Source organism: Protopterus annectens, chromosome 8.part0, assembly GCF_019279795.1.
Source record: "Protopterus annectens isolate FY-2018-M chromosome 8.part0, PAN1.0, whole genome shotgun sequence".
NCBI classification, from domain to species: domain Eukaryota; kingdom Metazoa; phylum Chordata; order Ceratodontiformes; family Protopteridae; genus Protopterus; species Protopterus annectens.
The window spans coordinates 1364884739-1364907515 of record NC_056741.1 but is presented as its reverse complement, the minus strand read 5'-3'; the positions used below and the strand labels follow the sequence as shown (position 1 = coordinate 1364907515).

At 44.1% G+C, this 22777-nt stretch overlaps 1 protein-coding gene across 2 annotated transcripts in view; it reads right to left on the bottom strand.

Moving 5' to 3' along the window:
* The window catches only part of HMBS (hydroxymethylbilane synthase), a 378523-nt gene that overhangs the window by 249368 nt on the left and 106378 nt on the right, over positions 1-22777 (bottom strand). For both annotated transcript variants that reach the window (XM_044080943.1, XM_044080944.1), the window contains exons 4-5: positions 20915-20964; positions 20759-20814 (exon numbers count right to left, since the gene is read on the bottom strand). In XM_044080943.1, coding sequence (XP_043936878.1) covers positions 20759-20814; positions 20915-20964 — 106 coding nt within the window. The remainder of the gene's footprint in view (positions 1-20758; positions 20815-20914; positions 20965-22777) is intronic.

The window sequence follows — 22777 nt, the reverse complement described above, 5'->3', positions numbered from 1 at the left end:
AGCCTAACAGTGTTAACATTTTAAAAAAAAAAGCCTTATAATTTTATCTAACTATGCTTTATTCCTATGTACGATTCTGTGTACTACTTTGATCACAGAATTCTGCAGTGGCATACAGCAGTTGCTATCTGAATGCTGTGCTACAAGACTCGAATTGCTAGCCTGTGTGCACTTTCTGTGTGCTAAAAAAAGAAAGCAGAGATTTATTGTGATTATAGTTTAAGTGTGTGATTTGCAAATAAGACAACTGCCAATGGACACTGTGTGCTTGCACTAGTGTGAAGTAAAATATGCCTGATTTAATATGATTATTTGATGACTCCAGGCAAAATTGTGATAATTGTGGCAGTAGGTGTTAGACTTAAAAGCTATTCCTGAAAAGTGGCCAAATAAGAGGACGCAACACTTGTAATGAGTGGTTTCAAGGCTCGGTATGTGCTCTGATAGAGTGAGAACCTCACCCTTGTCTTCAGAGGTGTAAATAGGGTGGGGTGAATGGGGGTTGGCTGCTCTGGGCACAGACTATTGTGGGGTACAGTCAGCAGACACTGATAGTGTGGTACCACGCACAGTGTTTCAGAGACTGCAAATACAGTACTGGCATTCAGAAACAGCTCTTTTTTTTGGTCCTCAACGCTGTTTTTTTTAATTCTTTAAATTACAGTTGAGGGGGCACCAGTCTGGGGAAAGTACAGTTTTGTACCTACCATAAATGTACATGTTCGAGTGTTCACCCTGCTGCAGTCATCACACTAGGGTTATCCTGTCGTCAGGCGGTCCTGCAGTCAGCCGGATTTCCAAAGTCTTGGTCCAACGTCGGTTGCTGTCGCCTCATCCCGGACGTCAGTGCACCAGGGGTACATATATTGCAACCGACGCCATTTTCTTCAGTTTTTCTTGCCCCAGATGTCAGGTGCCTCCAAAAAGGTGATCCAAATAAGTACCAAATGGTGTGAACACTGTACAAACACAAAATCCCTTCAGCTATAAGCAAATACATCAGTAAGGCATAGCAGAGATTTAGCCAGTAGATCAGAGGGGTTGGAGGAGGGTAACCTAGACTGCAGCAGGGTGAACACTCGAACATCTACATTTATGGTAGGTACAAAACTGTACTATGTTCATCGTGTTACCCTGCTGTAGTCATCACACTTGGGTTGAGTCCCAAAGCTAAGGTAGGGTGGAGGTATTATAGAGGGTTAGCGGGGGCAATGAGGCCCTGCAGAAAGTACAGTTTTGTACCTACCATAAATGTAGATGTTCGAGTGCTAATACAGCTGCAGTAATCACAGATGGGTTCTCTGCCGTCAGGCGGGTCCTCAGTCGGCCGAATTCCAAAGTCTAGGTCCGGCGTCTGTTGTTGTCGCTTTCTTTCCTGACGTCAGTGTGACAGGGGTATATAAGACACAGCCGACGCCATTTTCTTCAGTCTTTCTTGCCCCAGATGTTAGGTGCCCCCAGAAGGAAGGCAATGCATAAATTATATATATAATCATGCAATGCAATATAATCAAAAATCAGTAGTTGCAAGCAAATACACCATAGAAGGATAACCCAATCAGATTGTATGAGGAGGTGTTAGCCACTAGGCCTTTACCAAGAGGGGAAGGAGGGAGGGAAACCTGTACTGCAGCTGTATTAGCACTCGAACATCTACATTTATGATAGGTACAAAACTGTACTATGTTCATCGTGCATACAGCTGCAGTAATCACAGATGGGTAGAATCCCAAAGCTACGCACAGGGTGGTAGGCACTAGGTGGAACTGGGAGGAGACAGAATGCCCTGCAACACAGCAGTGGCAAAGCCTGCTCTAGTTTTGGAGTATAAAGGCAGATGGTAGTGTTTTGTGAAGGTATGCACAGAACTCCAAGTGGCTGCCTCCAAAATATCTTTGGTAGGGACTCCTCTGAGGAAGGCTGTAGAGGTAGCTGTGGCCCTTGTGGAGTGGGATCTGATGCCTGTAGGAACAGATTTGCCATGAAAGGAGTAACAAAACCGTATGCAGTGGCCTATCCATTTTGAAATGGTCTGTTTGGAAATTGGCTTCCCTTGAGCTCCTACAGCATAGGACACAAAAAGTTGTTCTGATTTCCTGAAAGGCTTTGTTCTGTCCAAATAGTAACGTAGCTGTCTATGGATGTCTAAGGAATGTAGCAGCCTTTCCCCTTTGTTTTGAGGATTGGGGTAAAAGGTAGGTAAGTGTATGGCCTGATTTAAAGCTACCCTGGATACTACCTTAGGCATAAATGACGGGTTGGTTCGTAGGAAACCCTGTCCTGATGGAAGATGAGAAAGGGCTGCACAGCCATGAGGGCTTGTAGTTCCGAAACCCTACGAGCTGAGGTAATGGCCAGAAGGAAAGCTGTTTTCCAGGACAAATATTGCAAATCTGTTGAGGCAGCTGGTTCAAAGGGAGGCAATGTTAATTTTTCTAGAATGTAATTAAGATCCCAGGCTGGTATTGGTTGTTTCCTTGGAGGTCTTATATTCTTAGCCCCTCTGAGGAACTGTCTTAAGAGTGGGTGAGAAAAGAAGGGTGGATCAGTGTTGTATTCTGCAGAAATGGCTGAGGCATGAATTTTGATGGAGGAAAATGAAAGTCCACTGTTCAACAGCTCAGCTAGATACTATAATATCGGAGGCAAATTCAGTTTTCTAGGATCCTGGCCTTTTTTCTCATTCCAAGCGCTAAACCGTTTCCATTTTGCGGAGTAAGCCTTTCTAGTAGATGGCCTTCTGGCCTCTAAAATGACATCCTGCACCTCTTTGGAGAGTAGGGTCTGTTGTGGTGTTAAGGAATTTTCCATGCAGCCAGATTGAGTGTTTTCAGCTGACTGTGAAGAGTTTTGTAGCTGTGCTGAGTCAGTAGAAGAGGTATTAGAGGTAGGGTCCAGGGAGGAGTATGTGTTAGGCTCCTCAGGAGTGGGTACCAGTGTTGTCTTGGCCAGTCTGGAGCAATCAGTATCATCTTTGGTCTGTCTGCTGTTGCTTTCAAGAGCACCTTGGGCAGAAGAGGCAAAGGTGGGAAGGCGTAAACTGTCCATGCTGCCCAACTGAAAGAAAGGGCGTCCACTCTCCAGGCCTTTGGATGAAAGGTCCTTGAACAGAACTTTTTCAATTGATGATTCCTGTGGGAAGCGAAGAGATCTATGTCTGGCCTTCCCCACGCTTGGATTATCTTTGTAAACACTTGAGGATGCAACTTCCATTCGTGTGGGTCTGTCATATTTCTGCTTAGATTGTCTGCCAGCGTGTTTTCCAATCCTGGCAAGTACTGTGCTTGAAGTTCGATTTGCCATTCCAGAGCCAAGTTCCAAAGTGACATGGCTAGCCTGCACAGGAGGTATGAATGTGTTCCTCCTTGTTTGTTTATGTACCACATTACTGTGGTGTTGTCTGTTCTTATCAATAATTGCCCTGGATGCAGGAGGTCCTTGAAAGCTGTAATTGCATTTATCACTGCTAGCATTTCTTTTTGATTGATGTGAAGGTGCTTTTCCTTTTGGGACCATTTGCCCTGAATGCACCTGTCTGTCATGTGCGCCCCCAGGCGTAGTCTGAGGCGTCTGTTGTGATGACTTGATTTGCTTGAGGCTTGCAGAATGGAAGACCTGTGTTTGTTTGGCATGCTTGGGCCCACCATAGAAATTCCTTTTGTAAACATGAGATTATTGGTATTATTGTTTCCAAACTGTGGCTGTGTTGAGACCATAGGTTTTTTAGGTACCATTGAAGTTTCCTCATATGCAACTTTGCACATGGGATTAAAAGAATGCAAGATGCCATGAAGCCCAGAGCCTGCAGGATTTTCCTTGCAGTGAGCCTGGTACAATTTGCTAGTATTTTGAAGTACTGAGTTAGTTGCCCCTGTTTTTCTGGCGTAAGATAGGCCATCTGGGTGTTTGTGTCCAAGTTGGCACCCAGGAAAGTTATTTTCTGAGATGGTGTTAGCCTGGATTTCTCTTTGTTGACTGTGTATCCCAGAGAATTCAATAACCGTGTTACATAAGCCAGATGTTCCAGAAGTATGTGTTTGCTGTCCGCTTGGATCAGGCAGTCGTCCAAATAAGGGTAGATTTGTATCCCTTGAAGTCTGCAGTAGGCAATTACTGATGCCAGGCATTTCGTGAATACTCTGGGCGCAGTAGATAAGCCAAAGGGCAATGCAGAGAATTGATAGTGGATTGAACCTGCAAGAAATCTGAGGTATCTTCTGCAGCTTTGTCTGATTGGGACATGCAGGTATGCCTCCTTGAGGTCCAATGTAACCAGCCAAAACTCCTTGCCCAGCATGGGAAGAAGCTGCTGTAATGTGAGCATCTTGAATTTTGGTGCAGTAGAAATGTGTTTAGGATGGATAAGTCCAAAATGGGTCTCCAGTCGGTTCCTTTCCTTGGTACCAGAAATAGTCTGGAATAAAAACCTTGACCTTGTTCGTGAGTAGGTACCTCTTGAATAGCTTTCATGTCCATGAGCTTTGAAATTTGTATTTGAGCCTCTGCCCTTTGATTGTGTGGCAGGTTCGGCATGCCTCTCATTTTTGGAAGAGTGTGAAAATGAAATCTGTAACCTCTGTTTATAATGTCCAGGATCCATTTGTCTGTTGTGATAATATGCCAATTTCTTGTAAATAATGCCAGCGTTCCTCACAAGGGTGCTGCCAGCTGAGACTTGCTTGGCATGAAAAGGAGGAAGTCATTGGGTTTGTTTCCTGTATTGTTGTGCACTGTCTTCGCCACCTCTTGGTGCTGGAGTTTGCCATTGTCTGCCTCTATATGATCCTTGAGATTGTCCTCTGCCCCTTGTGCGCCTGTATCTACCTCTTTGGGGCTTGTCCGTGGCTGGAAAGGACCAGTTTTTTGAAGGCCAATTTCTGCTAAAACGTGGTGGTTGAACCTGTAGAAAAGCTTTGACAGTTTGCATAGATTTAGCTTTTTCTTCCATTTTCCGTAGTATCTCCTCAGCATTAGTACCAAATAGTACATCCTTTTGTAAAGGGGCATCTAGTAGTTTAGCTTTAACATGATCAGGCAAGGTTTGTTCCCTAAGCCAGGCATGTCTACGAATGACTGATCCTGTAACAGCAGCTCTACTTGAGGCCTCTAGGGCATCGTAGCCACATTGTAAGGTGTGTTTACCCACTTGTTCTGCACTATGCATCATATTCCTGCAACTCCTTCAAATCTGGTTGTTCAGGTTGTGACATTTTATTTCTTAATTGTGATAACAGAAACTGCTGATATTTAAGCATATGGAACTGACAATTTAAGGCCCTCATGGCTAGGGTGGCCGAGGTATATACCTTTTCTCCCCACCTTTCTAAGGATCTAGACTCTCTTTCGGAAGGTAGTGGATTCTTAGCAGTAGAGGCTTTCATTCCCTTGGGGCCTTGAGAAATGGTTTCAGGGTCAGCATTATGGCTTTTGTAGAGAAATTGGTGAGAGTTAGGAACTCTGTAGTACCTATCAGGCTTGACTGGGGCAGGAGGCAGGGAATCCGGATTAAGGCAAGCCTCCGAGTAAACATCAAGTATGTCCAAGACAGGAGGTATCGCCAGAGGTCTGTGCTGAGGTAACAAAAGAAATTCCCTAAGTCTTTTCTTGGAATCAGAAAAGTCTTGGCCTTCCCAATGGAAGTGTTCCCTCAAGGTGTGCAAAGTTTCCCCAAAAGAAAAATCCTCTGGGGGAGATACAGAAGGAATGGACTGCTCTGCATCAGAATCTTCAAAAGGGGAGTACGAGTCTTCCTCTTCATCAGAATGTTCTGAAAAAATGGAGCCCTGGTCAGAAGAGTGATAATCTTCCTCCACTCTGGGTCTCTTGTCTGGAGGGGGTTGGGAACCCCTGATAAGAGTAATTAAATCCTCAGCCATTTTTAGCATCTGCTTTTTAGGCATGGGGCCTGGAGATGGGCCCTGTGCAACAGGCCTCTTGGGATGCATGGCTGATTTGGACTTAGTAAAGGCCTTTATGGAAAAGGAAGATGAGGGTCTAAAGACACCATGGGTGGAAGTGGACCTGTCCACATTAGGAGGCTCAACACTCACAGTGGCTTGTGGTTGTAGTCTGGGTATGGGCGAGGCACCTGCGGTCTCGGTTACAGAAGACACCGCCAAAGAAGTGTCGTCGGTAGTCAGGGGCTGCGTAGGTGCCTCGCTGAGAACCGGACCACGTGTAGCCGGTTTTGGCGTGGTGTCGGTGGAGACCGCGGACTCGCGTGTCGGTCTTTGTCCTTGCGTTTTTTGGACAAAACGGTAGTCGGAGTCTCCGACGACATTTTATAATCCAAGGCTTTACCAAAAAAGTGCTGGGCGAACTCCGCCCGACGCTTAATAGTGCGTTTATTGAAAGTAGAGCAAAAGCGACAGCCCGAGACGTCGTGGTCTGGGCCTAAACAAGGTATGCAGAGGGAATGGAAATCCTTATGCGGTATTTGCTTCCCACAAGAAATACAATTGTTAACTTTGTCTGACATCGGTCTGAGGCAAGAAAAGTTTCCCCAACGGGGTACTTAGCTTTAAAGAAGACTTCGGTTTCCAAATTTCCGTAATTTCAGGAGATGGCCGACCGGCACTTGCGAACTGCTTCTGCTTCGGGCACCGCGCGGCAAAAAAGACAGAAGAAAATGGTGTCGGCTGTGTCTTATATACCCCTGTCGCACTGACGTCGGGAAAGAAAGCGACAACAACCGACGCCGGACCTAGACTTTGGAATTCGGCCGACCGAGGACCCGCCTGATGGCAGAGAACCCATCTGTGATTACTGCAGCTGTATGCACGATGAACATCTGCAGTGGCGAAGCCTGCCCTGGACTTAGAATAAAGAGGTAAGTGAGGTAAGTGATAGTGTTTGGTGAAGGAGTGTACAGAACTCCAAGTTGCAGCTTCTAAAATTTCCTTGGTAGGAACCCCCCTGAGAAAGGCTGTAGAGGTAGCTGTTGCCCTGGTAGAGAGGGATCTAATGGTAGGATGAACTGGTTTCCCATGATGGGTATAACAGAACCGTATGCAATGGCCTATCCATTTAGAATTGGTTTGCTTGGATATGGCCCTCCCTTGAGAAGCTGTAGCATAGGATACAAAGAGCTGGTCAGTTTTTCTGAAAGCCTTAGTTTTATCCAAGTAGTAACGAAGCTGCCTGTGAATGTCCAAGGAATGCAGGAGTCTCTCACCTTTGTTCTGTGGATTGGGGAAGAAAGTGGGTAGGTGGATGGTTTGATTTAAAGCTACACTGGAAACCACCTTAGGCATGAAGGAAGGATTAGTTCGTAGAGAAACTCTGTCTTGATGAAAAATGAGGAAAGGTTCCACTGCCATAAGTGCTTGTAATTCTGAGACTCTCCTAGCAGAAGTTATTGCCAGGAGCAGGGCAGTCTTCCAAGATAGGAACTGAAGGTCTGCAGAGAAAGCTGGTTCAAAGGGAGGTAGCGTTAGTTTTTCCAGAACAAAGTTGAGGTCCCATGTTGGTGTAGGAGCTCTTCTAGGTGGTCTAATGTTCTTTGCCCCTCTGAGGAACTGTCTTAGAAGAGGATTTGAAAATAAAGGTGGATTTGTGTCGTAGTGAGCTGAAATAGCTGAAGCATGGATTTTAATTGAGGAGAAGGAAAGTCCTTTGTGCAACATCTCCGCTAAATACTGTAGAATGTGGGGCATATGAGGCTGAGTTGTGTCTTGGCCTTTAGCTTGGTTCCAAGCAGAAAACCTTTTCCATTTGTCCGAGTAAGTCTTTCTGGTGCTTGGTCTCCTGGCTTCCAGAATAACATCCAGAACTGCTTGTGAAAGAGAGGCTGGTTGGATGCTTAATTGATTTGCTATGCAGCCAGGTTTAAGGTTTTGAGCTGGCTGTGTAGAATCTGTTTGTTTTGCTGCGTGAGTAAATGAGGTATTTGAGGCAATATCCATGGTGGGCTGTGAGCCATATTCTTCAGTAGCGGGTACCAGTGCTGGCGTGGCCAGTCTGGGGCTATGAGAATCAGTCGAGGTTTCTCCTTTTTGACCTTCAAAAGAACCTTTGTGAGAAGAGGTAATGGAGGAAAGGCATATGCTGTCAGGTTTTTCCAACTGAAGGAGAGAGCATCCACTTTCCAAGCTTGATGGTGGAATGTCCTTGTACAAAATTTTGTCAGTTGGTAGTTTTGAGGACTGGCAAACAGGTCTAAATTTGGAAGGCCCCATTTTTGAGTTATCATTGAAAATATTTGTGGGTCTAGTTTCCACTCGTGGGGATCTTTGATGTTTCTGCTTAGATCATCTGCCAATGTGTTTCTCTGTCCTGGCAGGAATTGAGCTTGTAACTGGACTTGGTAGGCCAGAGCTGTGTTCCATAAGATTACTGCTTGCCTGCAAAGAGGGTAGGAATGTGTGCCCCCTTGTTTGTTTATGTACCACATTACTGTGGTGTTGTCCGTCTTTATTGCAAGTTGTCCTGGCTGTAGTAGATCCTTGAAGGCTGTCAGAGCTTTCTGTACAGCTAGCATCTCTTTTTGATTTATGTGCAGTTTTCTTTTTTCTGCAGTCCATAGGCCTTGAATGCATTGCCCTGCCATGTGTGCCCCCCAGGCATAGTCTGAAGCATCTGTTGTGATAGTTTGCCTGGTTGGGGGCAAGGTGAAAGGCTGACCCTTGTTGAGGTGACATGCCTGTGCCCACCAAAGAAATTCCTGTTGAAGACAGGGAATGAGAGATATCACTGTGTCCAAGCTGTGGCTGTGTTGAGACCATACGCTTTTTAGGTACCACTGTAATTTCCTCATATGCAGTTTTGCAAATGTTATTATCAGAATGCAAGATGCCATGAAGCCCAAAGCCTGCAAAATTTTTCTTGCAGTTAATTGGGTCTTTGTTGCCATTGTCTTGAAATATTGAGTCAGTTGTAGTTGCTTGTCTGGTGTTAGATAAGCCTTCTGGGCCATTGTGTCCAAGCTGGCACCCAGGAATGTCATTTTTTGTGAGGGTACTAGTTTTGACTTCTTTTCGTTTACTGTGTACCCTAGACAATTTAGTAGATGCTTCACAAAAGCCAGATGATGTAAGAGAATGTCTTTTCTTTCTGCTTGGATGAGGCAGTCCTCCAGGTATGGATATATTTGAATTCCTCTTTGTCTGCAGTATGCAATTACTGGTGCCAAAATCTCTGGGCGCAGTACATAAGCCAAAGGGCAGTGCAGAGAATTGATAATGGGTTGAACCTGCAATGAAATGGAGGTATCTTCTGCAACTTTGTCTGATAGAGACATGCAGGTATGCCTCCTTGAGGTCCAACGTTACCAGCCATGCTTCCTTCCCAACATGGGAAGTAGCTGCTGTAGTGTTAGCATCCTGAATTTGGGAACTTGTAAGTAAGTGTTTAGAATTGAAAGGTCCAGAATTGGTCTCCAAGCATTGTCCTTTTTGGGTACTAGAAAGAGCCTTGAGTAAAATCCTTGGCCTTGCTCTTGAGTTGGTACCCGCTGAATGGCTCTCATGGCCATGAGAGCTGTAATTTGTTTTTGAGCCTCTGCCCTTTGATTTTGTGGCAGGTTTGGCATTCCTCTTTTCATTGGCAAGGTGTAAAAGTGGAATCTGTATCCTCGCAAAATTATGTCTAGGACCCATTTGTCCTTTGTGACCATGTGCCAGTTGTCTGCAAAAAGTGCTAGTTTTCTCCCCAAGGGGGCTGACAAAAGAGCTTTGTTTGGCCAGCTGAGGTGCAAGTCATTGAGTTTGCCTTCTGGTGGGTTGAGACCTGTCTTCTCCTCCCTTCTGGGTTGGAGTGCCCCATTGGCGAGGTTTATACTGGGCTTGTGGTTGTCCTCTGCCCCTTGGGCGCCTGTATTTACCCCTCTGAGGTCTGTCAGTGGCTGGAAAGGACCAATTTTTTGTTGGCCAGTTTCTGCTGAAGCGAGGGGATTGCACTTGTAGGAAATCTTTGACTGTGCATTGATTTCGCCTTATCTTCCATTTTCTTTAAAACTTCTTCTACTTTAACTCCAAAAAGAACATCCTGCTGTAAAGGAGCATCTAGTAGTTTTCCTTTAACATGATCAGGTAGACTTTGTTCCTTTAACCAGGCATGCCTACGTATAACTGATCCAGTGACAGCTGCTCTGCAGGAGGCCTCTAAAGAATCAAACCCACATTGTAAGGTATGTTTGCCCACCTGCTCGGTGGCGTGCAAGAAGTCCTGTACTTCTTTCAATTCAGATTGTTGAGGGAGGGAGGTTATCTTTTGTTTTAAATGAGAGATCAGAAATTGCTGATACTTAAGCATATGAAATTGACAATTTAGTGCTCTCATAGCTAATGTGGCTGAGGTGTAAACCTTTTTCCCCCACCTGTCTAGTGCTCCTGAATCCCTTTCAGAAGGTACTGGGTTTTTAGCCATGGAAGCCTTAGCCCCCTTGGGACCCTGGGAGATAGTCTCTGGGTCAGCTACTGGGCTTTTGTAAAGAAATTTGTGGGAATCTGGTACTCTGTAGTATCTGTCAGGCTTGGTCGGAGCAGGAGGTAGAGAGTCTGGGTTGAAACTGGATTCTAAATAGACATCATCCACAATGTCCAAAACCGGAGGGATGGCTAGAGGTCTGTGTTGGGGGAGTAAAAGAAACTCTCTGAGCCTTTTCTTGGAATCAGAGTAATCCTGACCTTCCCAGTGAAAATGTTCCCTCATAGTGTGTAAAGTTTCCCCAAAAGAGTAGTCTTCAGGAGGGGAAGCTGAGGGAAGAGAGTCCTCAGCATCAGAAGCTTCATAAGGAGAGAAGGAATAGTCTTGGTCCTCAGAGGAATCCGAAGAAATAGAAAGTTGCTCAGAGGAAGCGGAATCTTCCTCTTGTCTAGGCCTTTTGTCAGGAGGAGGCTGAGAACCCCTGATATGAGAAATCAAATCTTCAGCTATTTTGAGCATCTGATTCTTAGGCATAGGGCCTTGAACAGGAGACTGAAGTGTAGTCTTTTTAGGTTTAGAAGGAGTCTTCGACTTAGAAAATGTTTTGACTGTAAGAGTCGTCGGCCTGAAAACGCCTTCAGAGACCGATGGCGTTTCAGAAGCAGCGACGTCCTTGGAAGGTAAATTGTCGGAAGGGCCTGAAGTAAAAGGCTGCATCGGCCTAGTACATTCCGTTAAATATCCGTGGCAGTCTCGGGTTCCAGGACTACGGTAGTCAGGGGCTGCGTCGGAGCCTCACGGATAACCGGAGAAGCAGAGGCCGGATCAACAGAGGCCTCGGAATCGGGCTTAGGCCTGGGCTGTTGATCCTTGTCCCTGCGCTTTTTGTGCACACAGGTAGTCGGAAGCTCCGACGGCATGTTACAGTTAAATTTTCTATCAAAATAGTGTCATGCGAAATCAAATAGTCTTTTAATAGTACGCTTATTAAACCTAGCACAAAAACGACAAGAAGTGACGTCGTAATCAGGGCCTAGGCAAGGTATGCAATAAGAATGAAAATCCTTATGAGGTATTTGCTTCCCACAAGAAATACAATTGTTAACTTTTTCTGACATCGGTCTGAGGCAAGAAAAGTTTCCCCAACGGGGTACTTAGCTTTATAGAAGACTTCGGTCTGAAATTCGAATTCGACAATCTCAGGAGTCGGCCGACCGGCACTTGCGAACTGCTTCGGCTTCGGGCACCGCGCGGCAAGAAAGACTGAAGAAAATGGCGTCGGTTGCAATATATGTACCCCTGGCATGCTGACGTCAGGGATGTGGCAACAGCAACTGACGTCGGACCAAGACTTTGGAAATCCGGCCGACTGCGGGACCGCCTGACGACAGGATAACCCTAGTGTGATGACTGCAGCAGGGTAACACGATGAACATCTACACAGGATGTAAGACAACCTAACTATGGTTGTACTTGCCTTCATAAAGGTACAAGTGAATGCATATGGCACATGTCATTTTTAACAGAAGTGACATACACCAAGCAGTTCCAAGTTACATACTATAATTCCATATCATACAGCACAGAGTGATGCCACGACTACAGGTTCAGATACAAATTGTAAAACAGGTAGTTGTCATCAACACCAGTCCCCCTTTTCCCATTTTTACATGGGGTAGGGGTGTTGCATCAAATTAGACAATATGACCAGATCAACTAGAGCCAATCTTTACACTGCTAAAAATGTATTCAGTTGAAGACGCTGAATACAGACATGATTGGAAAAGGAAAACAGAACTGCTTCTGTCAATATATTCAACTGTTTGACTAGCCTAAACTAGATTCATCAGACTGGCAACAACTGACAATACACAGTACGGTCTGCAACTAATAAAAAGAATTTTACCAAGACTCGTATAAATAAATGAGATTAAAATTAATATGTCCAGATGCAGTATTTGTGCAGCATGTCTGAAATGAGATCTCTTATCTGAAACACTTGCCTTTTAACTGTAAAAAAAACAGTCTGCAAAGAAAGAATGGCTGACCATAGCTAAAAACAGGCAGCTTCATACAGTTTCCATAAACGAATAGACAGCATCAAAAATTACTTTAAGCCACCTTTATTGCTGTATTACATTAAATTCAAGAATGTTCATCAATAGTATCAACAGTGATGTAATATCTTTAAATTATCATAAAATACAAAGAGTAAACAAACTTAGGTTAAAGCTTTCAAAAAGGTTAAACCAAAAACTGAAGCTTCCCTTTAGAGTTGTTTACTCTTATGATAAAAAGGGTTTACGCTGCGAATTTCTGCTTTAAGTACCAAGTACAAAAAACTGAACTTTATTATACCGGAAAATATATGTAGGGATTTAGGGTAGTATTTATTTAAGGTGCATGCAAATTATAATTATTGCTATACCTCGACCACTCTGTGAATTACAATTTTTCAGAAAAACTCATCACATCCATGGTGGATGTAGAGTATACCATCAAGGAGCCTGCAGTGCTGAACTGATGCTATGTGTGCATGCTTCCACACAGACAAAACGATCTCCAGATATTGTGCACAGCACTGCTTGACAGGCCATGTATCTAACCCTGACTACCCATTACTTTGTTGCACTGTCATGCATGCACTCAGAGATGGCAGTAGCACAGTGGGGCAGAGTTGCCTCTCACCCCCCTGGATGGATGAAATAACCTCATCTGGCACATCCGGTACCCGAATCTGCTACATGAACCTGGCTTTCTGGGACAGCAGTCAGGATCTCATCCCTCTGTGCCATAAATACAGCTAGTTTGGCATATTTCGCTAACAGAAATATATTTTCAGTTCCCTACTGAAATGTTGGCACTCAAAATACTCAGTGCAGACAAGCATAAACAAAAGACAGAAAACCCAGAGAAGAGTAAATGTCAAAAATCATTCTTCTCCTTAAAACTTCTTTTTGCTGGGGGAGATGGGGGCAAGCTCACCCTGCATCCCCATGTGGGAGGGCATGTCACCCCACCCCCAAACTTATACATATCAGCTCCAAGATAACCATATCTCAGAGAAAAGGGAATATTACGAGAAATGGCATCTCTGACTTAGTATATACAAGTACAGTCTTTCGGCCATTCAGTCTCTGCGTTTCAGCACTCGCTCTAGCGGGTCCCAACATTTCATTTCAGCTGGTTACCATATTTTCATCTATGTCCTACAGCCTTTCAAAAATTCTGGAAAGTACTGTTTTGATATGGTGTACAGTTTTGCAGATGTCAATAAGTTGATTACTCTTCTGTCAAAACATTTCACATATCTTATAATTCTGCTCCAGTGCAACAAAGTAGCTTTATGGTAAATAACAAAATCAATAAGAAACAGTCTTTCATTTCTAATACCAGGACTTACATAAGTCTACAGGATTTTTATTTTTTTGTCTCCCCTCACCCAATGACTTTATTACTGGCATACAACTGGCACAACTGCACCAGGGGGACTGAAGCAGGGCATTCACAGGTGAGAGCCCTACAGTCCATTCATTCCCGATCAGCCCTATGTTCCCCAGTAAGAGTCAGGTAGTAGGCAGTGAGTCAGCTTTTTAGTCCTGGGGGCATAGCCTATACAATTCCCTTTGGAGCACCCCCCCCCCCAGTGAGTGGCTGCTCTGAGCTCTGCTATTGCTGATTCCAACATATAGCATGTGTTCAGCTATGAGTTCGACTGCACCACAACAGCACTGGCTCGGCAGCCTCAAACTCCACAAGGTAACACTTACTATATCCACTAAGTGTCAACTGTGTGGTGAGCCAGAGCCACAGTCCTGCTTCCAGATGAAGGGCCTGCAGCAGGTGCTCACTTGCATCTTCCCCAGCCAGCTCCTATAGGCACCCAAGCCACTATATACATTCTGGTCACCTGTGGATCCCTTTATGCCACAGAGTTGCTAGCATTCTTAAAATTTGTCATTCTTGACCATATAATTTTTTGAAAACATTTAAAATCAACCACTACCATTTTTTATAAAATGAGAAAGAATTCCTTGCACACATCCAGCTTGTATCTTCAAAGTATGTTTCATTATAGATCCTTTTTAAATATCAACTATCATGTCACAGGCAGTGGAGTAATGACATGTTCCAATGTCCTTTAAGACAGCACAAAATAAGCGGTTCTACACCTCATTATAATGACTTCTGCTACAAACTGCATTGTACACACTAGTGTTTCCATGCTTTGTATCACCTCCTTTCTGTAACCTGGATTCCCATTTACTGTGTTTTTTGGAAACTTTTGCTTCCCTTTCTACTGGCCATACAGTATATTAGAGGTACAAGAATCCACACGGCCTGCTTTCATGAAAATGAAATTTCTACATGTTGTACAATCCAAAAGAGAATAAGAAATATATTTTAACTGCAAAGCAACACTATAACCAAGTAGAAACAAATAAAGTGATTTAGACATTTTCATCAATGGCTTTTCTGTTCAACTTTTTGCCTCAGTGGTTTACAGACTTATCGATAAATTTGACAGTTAAACATCTTAAATACAATTGTTCCACCAAACATGTCTACTTGTCACAAAGTTTATTAGAATTCGCTGTTTTCATGCCTTCATGTTTCTCCATAATTTTATGATGTATTTTTTGCAATTAATAAGGCACATTAGTTTACAGAAAAATGTCTAGAAAGAAAATATGAAAATCTGATAAACAGCCTAGTTGGGCATCACTCAGCAAGTGCTTGATGTAGGAGTGAAAAGTACAGTTGTGTACACTTACCATAAATGTAGATGTTCGAGTGCATTCACTGTTGCAGTCATTACATTTGGGTAATCTGCTTGCAGGTTGCCCTCAGTCAGCCTGATTAACAAAGTCTTGGGTCCTGCGTCAGTTGCTGTCCCTTCTTCCATGACATCAGGGGTATAAAACATGCAGCTGACGCCATTACATCAGTTTTTCTTGCCCCAGATGTCAGGTGCCCCCCTAATGGGAAGCAATTAAACATAAAAACACAAAGGTATACCTCCAACAAAAAAGCAAATACACCAAAAGGCTTTTAAGCATAGTAAAGGAAAGTAGAGGTATAGCCAAAAGAAGTTAGGGAGCAGGAGGGAAGGTAACCAGAACTGAAACAGTGAATACACTCGAACATCTACATTTATGGTAAGTGTACACAACTGTACTATGTTCTTTGTGTTTCACTGTTGCAGTCATTACAATTGGGTAGATTCCCAAAGCTATGGTTGGGAGGAGGAGTTTAGATAGCATAAGGGCCAGCTATAAGACCCTGCAAGACTGCAGTGGCAAAGCCAGCCCTGTGTTTAGAGAAAATTGGCAAATGATAATGCTTGGTGAAAGTATGTACAGAACTCCAGGTAGCTTCCAGGATGTCCCTGGTAGGAACGCCTCTGAGAAAGGCTGTAGAAGTAGATACAGCCCTGATGGAGTGAGGTCTGATCCCCTGGGGGATAGGTTTTTCATGGTGCTTATAGCAGAAATGAATGCAATGGCTGATCCATTTAGAAATGGTTTGTTTTGAAATAGCCTTCCCCTCTGCCCCTGCAGCAAATGCTACAAGCAGTTGTTCAGATTTTCTTTGAGGTTTAGTCCTGTCCAAGTAGAATCTAAGTTGTATGTACACATCCAAGGAATCCAGAATCCATTCCCCTTTCTTCTGTAGATTGGGAAAGACGGTTGGCAAATGAAAGAACTGATTAAGAGACACACTGGATACCACCTTGGGCATGAAGGATGGATTGGTTCTGAGTGACACCCTGTCGCATGAAAGATGATGAAAGGCTCCACTGCCATAAGGGCCTGTAATTCAGATACCCTTTTAGCTGAAGTGATTGCTAAAAGGAAAGCTGTTTTCCAAGAAAGAAATTTTAAGTCTGCAGTAGCAGCTGGCTCAAAAGGAGGTAGAGTTTCTCCAATACAAAGTTAAGGTCCCAGGCTGGGGTTGGAGCTCTCCTGGGTGGTCTCAAATCTTTGGCCCCTCTGAGGAACTGCTTGAGCAATGGATGAGAGAAGAGGGGAGGTTCTGTGTTATAATGAGCTGAAATGGCTGAGGTGTGGATTTTAATGGAGGAAAAAGACAGGCCCTTGTGAAGCATCTCAGTTAAGTATTGTAAAATCTGAGGTAAATTGGGCGCTGCTGTGCTCATCCCTTGAGATTGGTTCCAGGCACAAAATCTTTTCCATTTTGCAGCACAAGATTTTCTAGTACTAGGCCTCCCTGCCTCCAAGATGACATCCATCACAGGTCTGCTGAGGGATGGTAAGGGAAAGTTTAAGTAATTAGCCAGGCTGCAAGGTTCAGTGTTGGAAGCTGAGGGTGCAGAATCTGGTTCTCCTGCTGAGACAGCTGGGAAGGAGTCTGAGGCAGGTGCCATGGAGATAACTATGACACACTGTGCAGGAGGGGGTACCATCCTTGGTTTGTCCTGTTTTACTTTTAGTAGTACTTTGGAGAGCAGAGGCAGCAGGGGGAAGGCATAGACTGACAGGTTTTTCCAGATGAAGGACAGAGCATCCACTTTCCAGGCTTGTTTGTGGGGAGTCCTTGTGCAATATTTGTCCAATTGGTAGTTCTGGGGTGGTGGGGGAGGCCAACAGGTCTATATCTGAGCTCCCCCATTCGCTTGTCAACATGTTGAAAATCCTTAGTTGCAGTTTCCACTCGTGTGGGTCCATGAGGTTTCTGCTTAGTCCGTCTGCCAGTGTATTTAATTTTCCTGGCAGGAACTTGAGCTTGTAGGTGCACTTGGTAGCCAAGGCTGTGTTCCACAATGCCATGGCTATTCTGCAGAGGGAGTAAGAATGTGTACCCCCCTGCTTGTTTATGTACCACATAACCGTGGTGTTGTCCGTCTTTATCATTAGTTGTCCTGGAAGAATGTAGTCCTTGAAGGCTGTCTGAGCATTCTGTACAGCTAACATTTCTTTTTGATTGATATGCAGGTGCATTTGACTTGGGTTCCATTTGCCCTGAATGCACTTCCCCCCCAGGTGAGCCCCCCCATGCATAGACTGATGCATCTGTTGTTAGGGTTTGGGCAGCAGAGGGTGGTGTGAAAGGTAGTCCCTTGTTTTGGTGGAGGCCTCTTCCCACCAAAGGAACTCTAGGCGTAGGCAAGGTATGATAGGAATCATTGTTTCTAGGCTGTGAGAATGTTGACTCCATAGGCTTTTTAGATACCACTGTAGTTTCCTCATATGCAGTCTTGCATATGGAATTAGAAGAATGCAGGAGGCCATGAACCCCAAGGCTTGCAGTATTTGTCTTACAGATAGCAGGGTTTTTGTGGCCACTTGTTGTCAAATGAATTTGCTTTTCTGGCGTGAAGTAAGCCATCTGGGAAGTTGTATTCAAGCTTGCTCCCAGGAATGTCATTTGTTGACAGGGTACCAGATGTGATTTCTTTTCATTTATGGTGTACCCCAGACAAGTTAGAACCCTTTTTACAAAGGCCAGATGATTCAAAAGTATGTCTTGACTTTCTGCCTGAATTAGACAATCGTCCAGGTATGGGTATATTTGAATACTTCTTTGCCTGCAAAATGCAATAACTACAGCTAGGCACTTTGCGAATACCCTGGGCGCAGTAGATAAGCCAAAGGGGAGTACAGAGAACTGATAGTGCACGTAGCCTGCTTTGAAGAGCAGGTATCTTCTGCAAGATTCCCTGATTGGGATGTGCAGATATGCTTCTTTTAAATCTAGTGTTGCCAACCAGGCGTCTTTGCCTAGCATAGGAAGTAATTGGTGAAGAGTCAACATCTTGAATTTTGGAGTCTCCAGAAAGGTGTTTAGAGTAGACAGGTCCAGGATAGAATGCCATGATTTGTCTTTTCTGGGTACCAGGAAAAGTCTCGAGTAGAAACCTTGTCCCTTTTCCTCTTCTGGTACCAGATGAATAGCCCCCATGCTTAAGAGAGAAAATACTTGTTTTGAGCCTCTGCCCACTGATTTGGGGATAGGTCTGGCCACCCACTTAGCGTTGACAACATGTGGAAGTGAAACCTGTATCCCTGGGAAACTATATTTAAAACCCATTTGTCCTAGGTAATGAGTTCCCAGTTCTTTGCATGAAGAGCACTCTTCCCCCCAAAGGGGCAGTCAGAAGAGAAGTGTTTGGAAATTTTAAAAGGAAGTCATTGAGACAGTTTCCATAGGGGGGAGTCTTGTTATTCCCAGACTTGGAAGTGGAGGCCCCCCACTGCTTAGATCTGAGAGTCCCCTGGGACTGAAACCTGGGGTTTTTGCTGTGTCTGGGTTTGGCTTGAGAAGACCTGGAAGGTGCTGGAAGGGACCAATTCTTAGAGGGCCAGTGCCTACTAAATCTAGGAGGCTGAACTTGTAAAAAATCTTTAACAGTTTGCATAGATTTAGCTTTATCTTCCAACTTTTTAAGAACTTCTTCAGCCTTGTTGCCAAACAGGCGGTCCTGATTTAAAGGAGCATCCAACAATTTAGCTTTAACATGATCAGGCAAAGATTGCTCCTTAAGCCAAGCATGCCTTCTAAGCACAGACCCAGTAGCAGCAGCCCTGCAAGAGGCCTCTAAAGAATCAAAACCACATTGCAAAGTATGTTTTCCAACTTGTTCAGCAGAATGCATTAAATCCTGTAAGTCTTTACTTTCCACACAGTTAGGAATTAACATAATTTTCTGTTTAAGCAGTCCAATAACATGTTGCTGATATTTTAACATATGAAGTTGCCAGTTTAAAGCTCTAATGGCCAAGGTTGCTGAAGTGTAAACCTTTTTACCCCATCTATCCAGCGCCCTGGAGTCTCTATCAGAAGGGGTAGGATTTTTAGCAGTAGAAGCCTTAATGCCTTTGGGCCCCTGTGAAATAGTCTCTGAATCTGCAATAGGATTTTCGAAAAGGAAGTTGTGGGACACAGGGATCCTGTAGCATCTGTCAGGTTTACTGGGAGCAGGAGGCAGGGAATCAGGGGCCAAACTGGATTCTGAGAAAGCATCATCAACAATGTCCAGTACAGGAGGAACAGTCAAAGGCCTATGCTGAGGTAGGAGAAGGAAATCCCTAAGCCACTTTTTTGAAACAGAAAATGCCTGGTTTTCCCAGTGAAAATGCTCCCTTAGAGTACGTAAGGTTTCCCCAAAAGAAAAATCCTCAGGAGGGGAAGCAGAGGGAATACAGTCCTCTGCATCAGAATCCTCATAAGTAGGTAAGGACAAATCCAGGTAATCAGAAGAGTCAGAAAAAACAGAATCCTGATCTGAAGATTCATAACCAAGCTCAGCCCTAGGCCTCCTAGAAGGGGGGGGGGGTGGCTACCCCTGATTAGCGTTATTAGATCTTCAGCCATTTTTATCATTTGTTTTTTAGGCATAGAGGCCTGACCATGTGGCCCGGGCATCTTTTTTATTTTAGACATAGATTGAGATTTAGGCCTTAGTAATGAAGGAGGCGTCGATTTAATATGTAAGTCTGTAGGCCTGAATACACCCTCAGAAGTCAGTGCCTGCACAGCGGCTCCGGACCGATCCAAGGTAGAGACATCCGCAGGTTCCATAGTTGAAGTATCTTGCGGCATACCGGACTCCGAATGGGTCTCAGTAGAGGCCTGCGAATCAGAAGTAGCGGGTATCAGGGGCTGCGAAAGCGCCTCACTGAGTACCTGCGAACTGGCAACTGGCTTAGGAGAAGTGTCATCAGCAGTTGTGGACCTTGGTGGCCTGTCTCTGTCTTTATCTTTGCGTTTTTTTGGAATCCAGGTAGTTGGATGGCTAATCGATGACATTTCTGGATAATTAAACCGAGAACTGAAATATTTAGAAGCAAAAATATGTAGGCGACGGATAGTGCGCTGATTAAATAAAGCACAAAACCAACAGCAAGGTACGTCGTGGTCAGGGCCTAGGCAAGGAATACAGTATGAATGAAAATCTTTATGAGGTGTTTGCTTTCCACAAGTAATGCAATTATGAACTTTTACTGACATCGGTAAGGAGCAAGAAAAAGTTTCCCCAACGGGGTACTTAGCTTTTAGTTGAAGACTTTGATTCAGAAACTCGAAAACGAAAATTTCAGGAGTCGGCTGACTGGCACTTGTGAACTGCTTCTGCATCGTGCACTGCACGGCAAGAAAGACTGATGTAAAGGCATCGGTTGCATGTTTTATACCCCAGACAACCTGACGTCATGGAACGGACGCAAGACCCAAGACTTTGTTAATCAGGCCGACTGAGGGCAACCTGCAAGCAGATTACCCAAATGTAATGACTGCAACAGTGAAACACGAAGAACATTGGAATTTAGATCTCACAATGAACAAGTGGGACTGTCACATAATGAGTGTCACCAGCATTCAACTCTCGGAGTCCTCTAACATTCAGAATCTCAATGTATCAGTAAAGACTTACTCGTTCCTTTCCAACGCATTCTCCAGTTCCTTCGTGAATAAACTTTTCTCTCCAATCTATTGCATAAAGGAAAACAAAAAGATAATGGCAGTGAAACCAGTGAATGAGTGCTCCGAAAACCAGCAAAGGAACATATTTTCTTAAAAGAGATCTTACCTTTGATAGTGCTGTGTCAAGGATCTTGTCCCCGGTAGTTGTCATGCCAACTGTTCAATGAAAGCAAACATAATTAAGGGAATGTTCCAGACATTAAATTAAGTTGCTAAAATCCAACAAAAACATTGAAAATAATCAAAAATCAACAAAATGAAAAAAATGCCCTTCCAGTAAGTATGACAGGTAAACCAGATCTCATTGGATATAAACAAGTTGTTAAAGAACTTTAGAGTGATCTAAAACTCACTGTAAATATGGGGTTCTGTTCTTCCAAATTTATCCCCCACTTATCTTTTACTATTTTTCACACAAGTCTATTCTTCCACTCTCAGGGCAGCCAAGCATCTATGTTTGGCTCTTTGGTCATGCAGCAGTTTGCAAGTTAAACACAACAAGCAGCCCTCATTTACTCTCTCAGTTTCTGTTGCCCCTCTCCCATTCACAAAAGAACCAGTCTTCTGCTGGCCTTAAGATAGGATATTTCAAAGCCTTTGTACAAAAGAGCCTTCTGTTGACATTAAAACTGGGGACTGACTAAACAAGATCAACTTTCTACACAGGTCACACAAGTCTCTTCTCATTAACGAGCTGCACAAGTAAGCAGAGATGGAAGTGAAATGTCAGATTTGCATTTTCTTCATGAACATCTCCAAAATGATGCAGCAGAGAAGAAAGTAATTTCCTCTGGGGTCCTGAACATTCTTAAAACTATTTTTACTGCCCACTATAAACAGACTTTCATATGCAACTTGAGTTGCTAACTTAATATTTTTTGCTACTCAATTAAATACAAGAAACAGACCCCCCCCCCCCAACCTGTACAAACTGAGGAAGGCACATTAACCTGGTCTTTTCCATCACCTGTATCATCCTGGTAGCCTTTCTCTGCCCCCTAAAATTTCACCCTTCTTTTCATCATGTTTCTAGAACTGGATGTAGCATGGCAGATGTGGATCTACTGGCAATATACCACAAGGGAGAACTATTTCTTTATCTCTGAAGTCTGGGTCTCCACAGATATAGTCCAGCATCTTGGGCTCTCATCTGTGCTATTAACTATTTTATCTGTCCTCCTTCTCCAGTTCAGTTAAGGGTACCAGTATAATGGGGTACTTTCCCACCCGCCCTTCAGCATTACTGCCCACTGTAAAATGAAGTGAAGTCCCCATTCCCAATATTTATCCTGCCTGCACCTGTGCATCACCAGCTCTCCATCTCTCTGAAGGTGTCATCCAAGCAATAGACACAGGAGTTTTTAATTAACCTTAACTCCATCCCCAAACCTGCTAGCCAAACACTCCACTGAAAAAGACAGTGTAATGTCAGGCTTGCCTGTACATGTACGCTTACATACGCATCACCCTGACTATCGTACAAAGCACTGCTTAGCGCAATTTGTGAATGACTGATCCTGCATTCTCCTTGTGTATTCTTATCAGCCTCTGTCAGGAGCGGCCATCAAGGTGGTTTTACAGTCTCCCTCTACAAGGCATCGGTGAACATCTCAACCACTCATTCCAACCCTCCCCAGCTGAATCCTCCAATGCTTGGGTTGCAAATCATTTATGTCCTAATCAGAGTTTCTCTCTTTACGTGATGGAGTTGGTCCAACAACTACATCTTCCCAGACCTCTGCTTGGTGCTGAACTATCCTGTGTTCCCATTCTTTTCCCTACAGCCTTAGCTACTGACGGCAGGTTAGGTAAGTGAGTTTTTTTTAAGGGTTTTGGGGAAGGTTTGTGTGTTTGTGAGTGTGTCGGGGAGTGTTAGGTGTGGCTGAAGGGTACGTAGCTGAGAGTGCAAGTGTGTCTGTGGGAACTAGCATCCTTTATGAGAAGGCCTTGCTGCTCCCTAAATTCCTAC